The 12,076-nt window shown below is 42.5% G+C and overlaps 1 protein-coding gene across 1 annotated transcript; it reads right to left on the bottom strand.

Moving 5' to 3' along the window:
- Positions 1-2,204: 2,204 nt before the first annotated feature.
- On the bottom strand, positions 2,205-11,737 carry ADH5 (alcohol dehydrogenase 5 (class III), chi polypeptide). The gene is made up of 9 exons (XM_030947580.1): positions 11,646-11,737; positions 8,859-8,960; positions 7,796-7,937; positions 7,100-7,187; positions 6,097-6,316; positions 5,320-5,580; positions 4,475-4,610; positions 3,452-3,590; positions 2,205-2,500 (listed from the first exon to the last, which is right to left on the bottom strand). Exons 1-9 carry the CDS (start codon positions 11,655-11,657, stop codon positions 2,476-2,478), a joined length of 1,125 nt encoding a protein of 374 aa, XP_030803440.1. The 5' UTR covers positions 11,658-11,737; the 3' UTR covers positions 2,205-2,475.
- Between the last annotated feature and the right edge of the window lie 339 nt (positions 11,738-12,076).

Raw genomic sequence — 12,076 nt, 5'->3', positions numbered from 1 at the left:
TGAGAACAAAATTTATTAAATAAAAATATTAAGAAAAACTATTTTTTCACCTATCTAGCTGTGTCTTTGCTTGAACATGACATACCAGACTTGTGCTGACTGGATTGTGGAAATTAACTATTTTTATTCTTACATAAGTTGCTATCCGCTTAAATAAAAGATCCTAACTTAAATCTCCTTTTAATGACATTTTTAGCAATTGTATACACTTTTACCAAAAACACAATCCTGCAGTTAGTTCTGAATCAATCTCTTAATGTATTTTCCCTTCACTGTTGTAAAGGGAAAACACATTAAAATGACTTACTTTACTCTAAGTCAGTGTGGAAATTCTTCATGCTCTTTTGGCATTCTGACTTGAATATTTAAGGAGAGAAGGTTTGGTAGATGGTGTTGAGTAAGAGTAACAACAGGAGCAGAGTGGCCAGCCTGCATGTTTTACATGACAGCCAGTAGAGTACATGCACATTGCATTCACAGTGGATGTGCAGTTCAGTACAGTTCCTTGGTCACCAAAAATGGGGTAGAAGCTCTTGGCTTTGAGTCCTTTTGTTTGCTGAACAACTTCAAAAAAACTGTTTTTCAAACATGCTCCATTCAATCAAAAGCTTTGCAGGATGAAGTAATGGCTGGGACATCAACTCCTCAGGCTGGGAAGAAGCTGGAAGTCTTTGACCCAAGCACTCTGGTATCACTATATTTCTTTGTTGTTGTGGCTTCCCACAAACACTGTGAGATGCAGATTCTCTGAAGTAGTAATATAATGCAGACAAGATTGTGTGGTCTTGATCTAGTAGGTGCAGCATAGAGGAACAGCTGTTCCAGTGTAAGTATGTTAAATCTGTTAGATCCAGCTGGGGGGTGGTTTGCCAGGTTAGCTAGTATTGTATTGATACCATTTTCTAATTATGGAGTACTCTCACTGGAACAGCTTAACAGCAAGTTTTCTACTGAATTTTCTGATGTTCAGCCAGCCTTCCTGGAGCATCAAGGTATTGAGAGTCACCTCATTGCTGGGCTAAAAGGCTCAGTTCCTTGTTACCAATTCAGTTTTTATTTCCTCCTGATGCTCAAAATTGAATTCTTACAACATTCACATTCGTTCTTTACTGTCTGAAATGAAGTAGAAATGCACTACCTCAACTATTTTCAGAATGCTGTAGGGGATATTTTTTAATGAGAGATAGAAAAGATATAATTGTCCCAGTTGTATAGCAGTGGCTTGGAGTAATTGTTGGTGGTGAGAGGGAGTTTTTTCTAATAACATTACTGTTTGCATTCTGTGTTCTCTGCTAGAAGTTGTTTTGACCAGGGTTCTTTAAAACATGAAACTTCTCACTTAATCAGTGTCCTTGATTCACTGAAAAACACTGAGTTTCTATGTACCTAACTTTTTTTAACTGGCTGGGTATTCTGCCTCTGGTTTCCAGTCTGTTTTCTGCTATTTCTCTATGCTTTCCTGGATGTGAGGCACTGATTCCAGGTTTCAATACAAAAAGAACCTTATCCAGGCAGTTCACTTCATCTAGAGTTAAGAAAACCTGCAACTCCAAAACTGAGACTTAACCAAATCCCAGAAAATCCTGAAGCCATCATCATGCAATGCTCTTTCTTGTTCCTCTGCAGCCCTCAAGAGCAGACTTGGTCTAATAGTAGTATTTCCTGCTTCTATGCCATGATCAGGTTTCTGACTAGAGGTGACAATCCCATGCTGTTTTGTTTTTGCAGTATTGGCTGCACAGTTTGCTTCATTTGCCAGTAAGTTAAGGAAATGGGACAGCTGTCCTACTGAAGCCTTGGAGGACACCACTAGAGCAAGTGACCAGAGCAGTTTGTGCCATGATCTTTACAACAGGCCTGGCAAAGAAAGCAGTGAGAAACAAGGCAGAACATGGACCACCCCAGTGAACATGGTACCCCTGGACACCAAAGTCTCTGCTCTGTATTTGCCTTCAAGGTGATCTGGATGCTACAATCCACTGTAGTCCTAGAATAGCCTCAGAAACTTGACAAGTTCTGGCCCCTCTCAACACAGCTGCGCCAAATGCAGGCTGCTTCTCACCCCTGTGCTTAGCTGTGCCTTGTGCAGTGAATCCCACATCATTTGCTGTAGACTCTGCAGAACACTCCCTCTGTCACATACACACTGTGAAACCACTAGAGGAAAAAAGTCACTCTTAATGCTAAATAATTCCAACAATGGGTTTAGAAATAAGCTTTTATTAAGTAGATTTGAGTTAGCCACTATTGAATTTGAGGAATGAGTAAAGAAACAGAAGTTCCATAATCAGGACTAATTCCATAATGCTATTCAGTGGTTAACAATTTTTTATTATTTAGTACCCAGAATGCTCACCCTAAAATACATGGTCTTCATAGTCCCAGTGAGTTTTCAGTTGTTTGATTCTATCAAAAATTCCATTATAACAAGGCAGGTAGCATGGTGCTGGCCAATTAGAAGGTCCACATTTGGCTCTAGAATTTCAGAACAGTTCGAATGCTTAAAAAAAAAAAAGAAAAAAAATTACCATGAAGTCAATTTTCTCCCCATCTCTCCCCTCCCTTTCATTGCTGAGACATATTTTAACTTCTGTCTTTTGTAATGAATGAAGTCATGCTTATGCCTATGATATTTATTAAAAATCCAGGATAATGCTTGTTCTCTTCAGGTTTTTTTTCTCTCCTCCAGTAAAATAAACTCCAAATGAACTCTTTTTCATACTAGGTGTCAGCTTTCAGTAGTAGCCAAGATTGATCAGGACCAGTAATATTTACAGACATTCTCCCTTTTGTCTATTTGGAAAATGTTAGGTAGTTTTCATTACTAGTTTTCTGGGACATGCTCATGTATGAATAAAACACTGAAATGGTACTGATGTTTGTAACTGGGACAGGGATCAACTGCTGGATGAAATTTGCATAAATGCATTGTTTCCAATTGTAACAAATACAGTCAACTGATTTATCCAAAATAGAATCCATATGAGCTAAAGCAGATAGACTAGTACTCTCTCCAAAGTTATATACAATAGATAGATATAGACTGAGATCAAATACAAAGAACGTGCTGGTTTCTGGAGACAAATGGTCAAAACTATTTGTCTATCTGCAGAGGAACCTAAATATTACTGAATAATCTTCAGTCTCTTTAAATTCCTTATTATGAGGGACAATGTTTTAGCAATGGTGAAAGCCTGAGACTGACCTGTCCCCTTTATCAGCTTTATATCTCTATTTCTCTTTTAAGCTGTTGCTTGCTTTTTACTGTGTGCCTGTGTTTTGGCACACACCTGGAAGGTCAGAGAAGTGTGTGTGAATCAGAATTAACGCATGTGGTATATGTCACCCTTCAGTTTCCCTGTCTGAAACATGACAGTGAGCAGGGAACCTGTACTTTGACAGTGTCTGATCAAGAAGTGTCTTGTATACCTTTCAATATTGTGAACATTACCTTTTTCCTGAATGCATCAGCTCAAAAGCCTCATTGATTTTGTCAAAAGGCAGCGTGTGAGTCACAAATTCATCAACCTTGATCTTTTTGGACATGTATTCAGTCACCAGTTTAGGTACATTGTCTACACTCTTCCAGCCTGAAAGAAGGAAAGCATGCCTTGTTTCTTCCCTTTTCCACCCATCTCAGAAAATTAAAACCACAGCCCTTACACAAAACTTGTATCATGAATACGAAAAGGAGCAGAGATGAGTGATGTGTTTGTCCCTTCTACGGAGGTCTAGCAAAAGCACACATTAGCCAAACACACACAAGTGTTGATGAAAAATCTTTCACTACGTGTTCCAGCCTTCAACATGAACAGCAGCCCTCACCTAGGAAAGCATGCACATGGCATCTCTATCAGGCCCCCTACATATCTATAACCCAACCCAGTAAGTTTTGTATTGCTTGGACAAAGAGCAGTGTAATAATTCAAAGTCTGAAACTGGACTTCCCTCAACTTCAGCAATTACTGAATTCCCCCCCCCAAAAAAAAAAAGAACTCAATGTGGTTTTGAGTTTACAGGAGAAAATGTGTATCAAGCACTTGTTCCCTTTTTATTTTAAAGGTCTTTAAAGCACATTGTCATGTTGGTCCCACAATTTACTCAGTGGTTAAGCAACACAAACATACTGATGTGAGTTCCCATCTTCCCAAAGACCAGGTCCTTTCACTGGACCAAACTGAACCAAACCTTTACTTGGTGGTAAAGCAGTTTCCCTATCCCACTCCTTTAGTACTGAGTAGGATATAGATATATTCTCTCTTCAAAATATGTTAGATATGATACCAATGTGTTAATCTATACCTTGTCTGTAGGAATAACAGATTTTAAGAGTCTTTATCTTAAAAGCCAATGTAGCATTTATGAATAGCCTGTCAGTAGTACATATCTTGCAGAAGCAAAGCCAAGGGGGTGTGATCCTCCCAGCTTTAGGCCAGAGTAAATTATTTTTATCCCCACAGCAAGAGAGAGTTACCTCCAAAGGCGGTCCCTTTCCACGTCCGCCCAGTTACGAGCTGGAATGGCCGTGTGGAGATCTCCTGGCCAGCAGCAGCCACTCCGACTATCACACTGAGTCCCCAGCCTTTGTGGCAGGCTTCCAAGGCAGCCCTCTTCATGGACAGACAGGACAAAGCAGGGTGTTCATTGCTAAGGTTTACACTGCCTGGACTTCCTTTCCCCCGGTTAATGAATCAACGCATCAGCATTTAAGGAACAGTAAATACACTGAAAATTACATTATATTTTCCATTCAGGGTTCAGATTCCCTTACTCTTTTAAAAGTTCACTTTGCACTTTTTATATCCTATCTAGCTTTTACTCTAAGCTCCCACTGAGAGTTGGGACAAACTGTAATCACAGACCATATTACCAACAGTAAGGAATGCTACTGTAATTCCTGAAAATCTAGCCCTATTCCTGAAAATCTGCATTTCCAAAGGTGAAATTAATTACTTGAGAAATTAGGGAAATGCTGAGTGATCCCTGAGATTTTACTGTTCATTGCACAGTATATTTTATATGAGTTTTGTTAATTTCAACTGTCAGCACAGAGAAACTCAGGATCTCAAAAAAAGTCTGATTAAGGAAAAAACATTTGTAAGTGCCATTTTCAACCCAAGAAGTAGCAGCTGCTTTCATTACATAATTAGGAAGGACTGAGTGTAAATTGTCCTTGTGAGTCATAGCAGGTATCATTATTATTAAGAAAAAAAAAATGATTAGTGAATCTGGCATGTTTTGTGTTAAGAAAGCAGCTGATCTTGCTGTTCAGCTGAACTGGCCCCTCCCTGCAGATGCTCCTGTTGGCCAAGCACTCACCATGACTCCGACATTTCCGATGCACTCAAATGAGTAATCCACACCACCATCGGTCATCTCAACCAGAACCTCCTGGATGGGCTTCTTGGAGTCTTGGGGGCTGATGCACTCAGTAGCTCCAAAGTCTTTGGCTTTGGCATACTTATCCTTGTTAATGTCAATGCCAATGATCCGGGATGCTCCTGCTATTTTGCAGCCCATAATAACCGCCAGCCCAACTCCTCCCAAACCAAACACGGCACATGTAGAGCCAGGCTCCACCTAGGAGTAAGAAAGGAATCATGAGCAACAGAAAAAAAATTCATCGTTCCAGGGGAAGAGGAAATGCAGGTTAAGGAGGCTGTAATAAAGGAAAAATGGAAGCAAATATACATGGCCATGAGATTTTATAGACAAGGGAAACTATACAGAAATTTAATTCTAAAAGCTCTTTAGGCACTAAGCCCTTTCTTTTGCCTGAAGACTCATGCCTACACATCTACCACCTCTGTCTCACCCTGAGCTTCAGACTATCAGAATGATTTGCAGCAAGATGAACATGAACCAGAAAATTAATTCATATATAGCTGCTGTCAAAAGGGGTGCAGAATACTCCACCTGAATTTCCTCCAAAGGGCAAAGGGTTCTTCTAACCTGATCTGGCCTCTTAGGGGGAAGTTAGAAATTCTTAGCTAAACTTCATCAGTTGAAGAGGAAGAAGGAACACAGATTTGGTACATCCCCTTTGCAGTCCTAGTGTAGTTGCTAAGCTGTGTGTGCCACAAGGCCAGCCTTTACCTTAGCAGTGTTGACAGCAGCCCCATAGCCCGTGGAGATGCCACAGCCCAGCAGGCACACTTTATCCAGAGGTGCTGCAGCATCTATCTTGGCTACAGAGATATCAGCCACCACGGTGTACTCAGAGAAGGTGCTGGTCCCCATGAAGTGGAAAATCTGCTTTCCCTTGCAGGTGAATCTGCTGGTACCATCAGGCATGACTCCTTTCCCTTGAGTAATTCTTGAGGCAAAGACAGGAAAGTGCAGAGCTTTAAGCAGCAAATACTTTCACCAGATGGAATCCACCAAGCAGCACAGAGAGGCAGCTGCATACTTGCACCTTTATATTCTGACCACTTTAGTAAACCTAGAAGTTCACAGAAGTGAGATGCTAAACTCCTAAAACTTTATGCAGTTAATTCCTCCAGGGAAAACCTGAAAGAAATGGAGTTTACTCATATGTTGACCTCATTAGTTACTAATGCTAACTGCTTGTGCCACAGCACCTGTCTTGGCCTCCTTCAGTACCCTCCCCTGAATAGCACCTGTCAGTTATGTCACTGGGGCTTTTTTTGAGTTTGGGAGATTTTATTCAGAACAGGAGCTGCAAATTTATCTGGGAAGCAGGTGTTAAGGGAAAAAAGAGCTGTCCGTATGATTTTGTACCACTTGAAAGCTTTGGTGTTCACTCCCAAGAGCTACATTCCCTGAAGTGGTTTCCTTAAGTATGGATTAAATATGGAGTCAGAGCCTTTATGTTTTCCAGCCTGTGGACACAAGGTAGTAGTTTGCACCTTCACATACTTGAAATGAGAGAAACAGTTCTATTTAAAGGAAGAATAGAAATTTTAAGGAAGATTGGAAAAAAATTGCCTAAGTGGCTCCTGAAACACCTGCTTTCCAAGTCATTAAATGATGCATCAACAGATTTATTCTTCAAAGAAAACTCCTGTCAATTGCTTTTGCTAACTACAGCAGGTATACATTGAGCAAATACCATAGCATGTGTCAAAGTCATACAGACCTTATCTTCTGGCACAGGTTTGTTTTAGGATTCTTACAGAACTTGCATTCTCCACACTGAGGGATGTATAGAGGGATAACAGTGTCCCCTAAGGAAAAAAATATTCTGTGTCTAGTTATTGAGTCAAGCAAGGCATTCTGAAAAAAAAATGAAGTTACTTGATTCTGCATGTTTTTCTGTGAGCTTCAGTTCACTTAAAACCTTTGTGTACTAAAAGCTGTTTATGGTATACAAAGGTATTATAGAGTGCTAGATAAACAATTTTAATCCTGGCTGAGCAGACAACCCATCTGAAATTCATCATTCCAGAACAAGTAGCAATCTTACTGTGAAACAAAACAACCCCAAATCAACAGTGAACAACAAGACTAAACACTTTAAGCCTTTTAATTAAACCAACAGATAAAAATGGTAATTTGAAAAAATAATAAACCCCCAACTCTCTTGTAATTATACATTTATCTGACTTCAAGTAAAAAATGCTATTCTGGGCTCTTTCAAGCTTTAAATCAAGACCTCCTTGAATAGACTAGTGTTTTTTCTCACAGACCACAGAAATCTACACAGGCATACACCCCAGAATAAAATATGGTATTAACTCCTGCAATATGGCATTTCAGTGGCCCACTTTGACAGAGTCTTCAAATAAAGTAACACTTTCAAGGAAGGCAGAAAACTTGTAAGGTATTTCCTTACCCTTCTTTACTTTTGTTACTCCTTCCCCAACACTCTCTACAATTCCTGCTCCTTCATGTCCCAGGATCACAGGGAAACATCCTTCAGGATCAGCACCACTCAGAGTATAGGCATCAGTGTGACAGACAGCAGTGGCAACTATCTGTGAAGAAATAAATAATCTGAGACACCCCGAAGAACAGAATAGTAGCACAGATCTAAACAATTCCCTTTAGTCAGAAATTAAGAACAATTACCAGGTCAAAGTTCTGGCAGCATTTGGGATATGGGCAACATACTTTCAATTCCTGGCAAGGCAGTTTTTCTTATTTGGAAAATGCAAAGTCATAACAGTACATTTTAGTAATTTCCATCAACCAAAATGTGACACTGAAAGGGGTAAAAGATGACCTGTCTTTTCCTATAGCTAGAAATAAGTGCTCCAAGTCATCTCAAAGTAGTTTAACATCTCAGATTTGAAATAAGTTAAGACTCAGAGGTAAAATTTCCAGAGAGACCATGCAGAACTCTCAGTACTGCATAAATCCTGCTTAAGTCTTCAGCACCATGCAGAAATCCTTTCCACAGGAATAAATCTCACATTAATATATATTTTTTGGCAGATACAGGCTCCTGGAAAGTCCTGATGAAATCAGAAACTTGGGTTTAGGGAATCCAAGAGACCAATTCCAGCTCAACAGCCAGTAACTTATGGCCTGACTGAAGTAAAATCCAGCATGTTACACAGCTGCCACAAATGACAAATTGCTGTCCTTGAAATAAGATAAAGGTGTTCCCTGCTCAGACACTTTGAGGGAACTTAGTCTGTAACAACTGGAATTGATCCTCAAGATTAGCCATTATCCTCAGACCAGACTGTGAAGTGAGACTAGTAGAAATTAAAAGTGTTTTTCATAAACAGAAGATCTAAATACGGTCATTTTCTTCTCTGTAAAGCCAGCTGAGATACTAATGAATTAATGATATCTATTTCAATATTTCTTCTGTTGGCAAACAAACTATTCATCTTTAATACTCAGTCTCCTAAAATAGAAAACATATAGATAAGAACTGATGTAATTACCTTGATACGAACTTCATGAGCTTTTGGTGGAGCAACCTCCACCTCCTCAATAGAGAGAGGTTTACCTGCCTCCCAGGCAACAGCAGCTTTGCATTTAATAACCTAAAAGACAAAAACAAGAAAAAAAAAGAGGACATCTGTTGTATGGTTCATTTAAAATTTTGTTCAGCCAAGTGAGAAAATAAAAGCAGCACTACTGGCTTTTGGAAAGAATCCCAGATCTGCAATTCATAATTTCAACACAAAGGTTTAATTGCCCCACATTTGCTTTCAGGAAGCTAAACAATAATGAGTAAGCCAAGATCTGAAATTTGGATGTCATTCTCTTACTGTGTAAAAAATATAATAAGCCTGGGAGTGCTTGGGAGACACGCTGCAGTGAAGGGAGCAACATGACTGGAAAGGTTGCATTAAAAAATGGTGGTTTAAAATCCAAGACTGCCATTCATTTCAGGTATGTTCATTAAACACAGTGTTTGAAGTTGGACAGTTCAGAAAGGGAACTGTGGAGACCCACATCAAGATCGAATTTCCTCTTCCTGATCAGGGTGGTTTCCAAGTAGGATTCCAGCAAGGAGATGCAGCTGACATGCAGAGCCCTCAGTGATGCAGAGGGACCAGAGGGACTTCGCTATAAGGCTCTAACACCTCTGCTGTGGCCATGGGGATCACTGTTAGCAAGTCTTCTCTCACTGCTCTCAGTGCCACAACAAATCCTGCTCTGCAAGCACACCTAAACATCTCAGGAAGCTTTTCAATCCCAACGGTGAGAGCCTGGATAAGAGAGCAGGATTGCTGGATCTAGAAACCCTATTGACAGGTACATACACACCAGTGACTGAGAAAATCAGCAGGCATTACAGCCATACACTCGAGAGCAGCTTCAGGACAAGCATCTGGATTACCCTTAGAGGTTGGTTTCATGAAGATGAAAATGTCTAAGCCATTGCTATTAGAAATATAAACCAAGAGAAGAACATGACATTTTGCGTGTTCAAAATAGCTGTGGTGTTCCCCTGGAATGCTTGAAAGAAAGAGGATTAAACGTAAATTCCCAAGATCAGCAATACAGTCACTCAGCCTTTTTGAAATTTCACTTGCTGGAAGAAAAAACAGTGCCAAGATCACCTTTTGAGCTTGCCAGCTCTCATGCATCACCTGTGATCAGGAGAAAATAATGGCTAGTCTATGCCATTCTTACAACAGTATTTCTGTTGTACATAAACAGTACGAGGCTTTGCCAGAGCCAGTTAAAATCCTCACCGTACCTGTGATAGTAGAACTTAGATACTTACCTTGGCTTAAATTTGGTAAAATAAATACTACAGACCCAAAAAGCTTTTTAACAGAAAACAGATGCCTATTCCAACAGCCAGCAGGGGTCTAAATTAGACAGAAACACCCCTAACTAGAACCATGAAATCTTCTTGTCCTGCTTTTTAATACCAGGGTAAATATTACAAAAATGCACGGAATGTGCCATAGTAACTAACTGTGGAATCACAGTGTGAGCCATCAGTCATAATCTCTAAATCTACCGAAGATTTTGCCAGAAAAAAAAAATCTAAATTCAAAGCACAAAGTGCAAGGGGAGCCATCATTCAGTAAATCATTTACTGGTTTTCAATCCATCCCCTCATCCTCCCCTCATTAAGTCATCACTTGTTCTTGCATGGGAGACTGCGCACTTCTAAAATTTGACTTCCACAAGCTAAGTTAAACATAACATTAAAAGACAGAGAGGAGAAAAACAGCCTCCTTAAAGGATAAATTCTGATCATCTAAAGCTAACAGTATACATCTGGAAGCACATTTTGAAATAGTAGTTTCTGATTCAGTCCATACAGCCACAAAGGCCTCTGGACTATTCAGAGTGGGTATCAGGAAAGCCCCATCTTTTTCTGCTCTCTTATTATTCATAACTTTCTGCTGTTGCTTTGCTGAAAATCTTGAAGCCAACAACTGGAAATAAAAAACTGGAAATAAAAACCAAAACACCAGCTTCCAGCAGTTCTTCACTTCCTCTATTATCATGCTAGCACTGGAGCCCAGCTGTTGGGTTGCTTGTGGCCGTGCACACCATCAGCTATCTCAGTCGGGATGAAACCGAGCTCTGGCAGGGACAGAAGCTGCTCCAAACCCAGTGCCCGCCTGGAGCAGCTTCAGCGTCCGGCCAGGCGCGGCCGCCGACCCCGCTCGGGCCCCGGGCGCTGACCGCCTGCACAGAGTCCAGAGAAATACTGACAAGGTCTGGGCTATCGCGCTGTTCCTACAGCCGTGCAGCAAACATGCCAGCAATGGCATTGTGAGCAGGCAGGTCTTGTTTTTACCCCTTCTTTCCAGCCGGTTTGGTCGCACCTGCCCCAAGCCCACAGGAAACACGCAACGCTCAAGGTCTTCTGCTCGTTCCTCCACCGCCGCGACCCAGGAGCGGCCGGAGCGCAGCCCTCAGACCCCCAGGACGCGCACGGGGGTGGAGTACAACACACGGCGGGGAGCAAACGCGTGTTTTCCTTCCTATCCTGCAAACACAGCGGGAGCCTCCCACGCCAGAGCAGCGGCACCAACTCCGCCGCACGCCTCACACGCGCGGGGCAGGAGCGCGGAGGCGCCCGGACAACCCCCGCGCCCCGGCCAGCGCTGGGGCCAGAGCGGCCACAGCGACCCCGGCACGCGGCCCCGGCAGCGACGGCAGGGCAGGGAGGGCTCGCCCGCCTCGTCCTGCCCGGTGCGGGACCCTCCGCCCGCCCCCGGACGACCTTCCCGCCGCGGAACGCAGACTCTCACCCCGCTCGCCATCGCGCACGGCTAGGGCGGCCAGCGGAAGGGGAAGGGGAGCCCGCCTCCTTCTCCTCTGCGTCTCTCCCCGCCTCCCTCTCAGGGGCGGGCGAAGGAACTGGCTCCTTCCTCTGTTTTTCACCTCCCACACTTGCAGGGCAGGGTTATGCTGGATCAGTCACCCGCCCCCTGTGCCACTTTTCTTCCCGCAGACCGCGGTGCGGGCCAAGGTCTCTGTGTTTTCTGAGGGTGCCCGCAGTGTTGCCTTGCCGTGTGGCCGGGTTTGTGGCTGCTGGCGGCTGCACCAGTGTCTTCCATCGCGGCTCCTTTAGTCCGGCCGGCAGATGGACATTACTGTTGCCGTGAGGGAGCAGCTCCCTGTCGCGGCCCCGGGGCCTGTTCCACCAGGTTGCCCAGATTCCTTCCCAGCTAACGGGACG

This window comes from Camarhynchus parvulus, chromosome 4 (assembly GCF_901933205.1).
Source record: "Camarhynchus parvulus chromosome 4, STF_HiC, whole genome shotgun sequence".
Classification (NCBI taxonomy): Eukaryota; Metazoa; Chordata; class Aves; order Passeriformes; family Thraupidae; genus Camarhynchus; species Camarhynchus parvulus.
The sequence above is the reverse complement of the archived record's forward strand: the minus strand, read 5'-3'. Positions and strand labels throughout refer to the sequence as shown.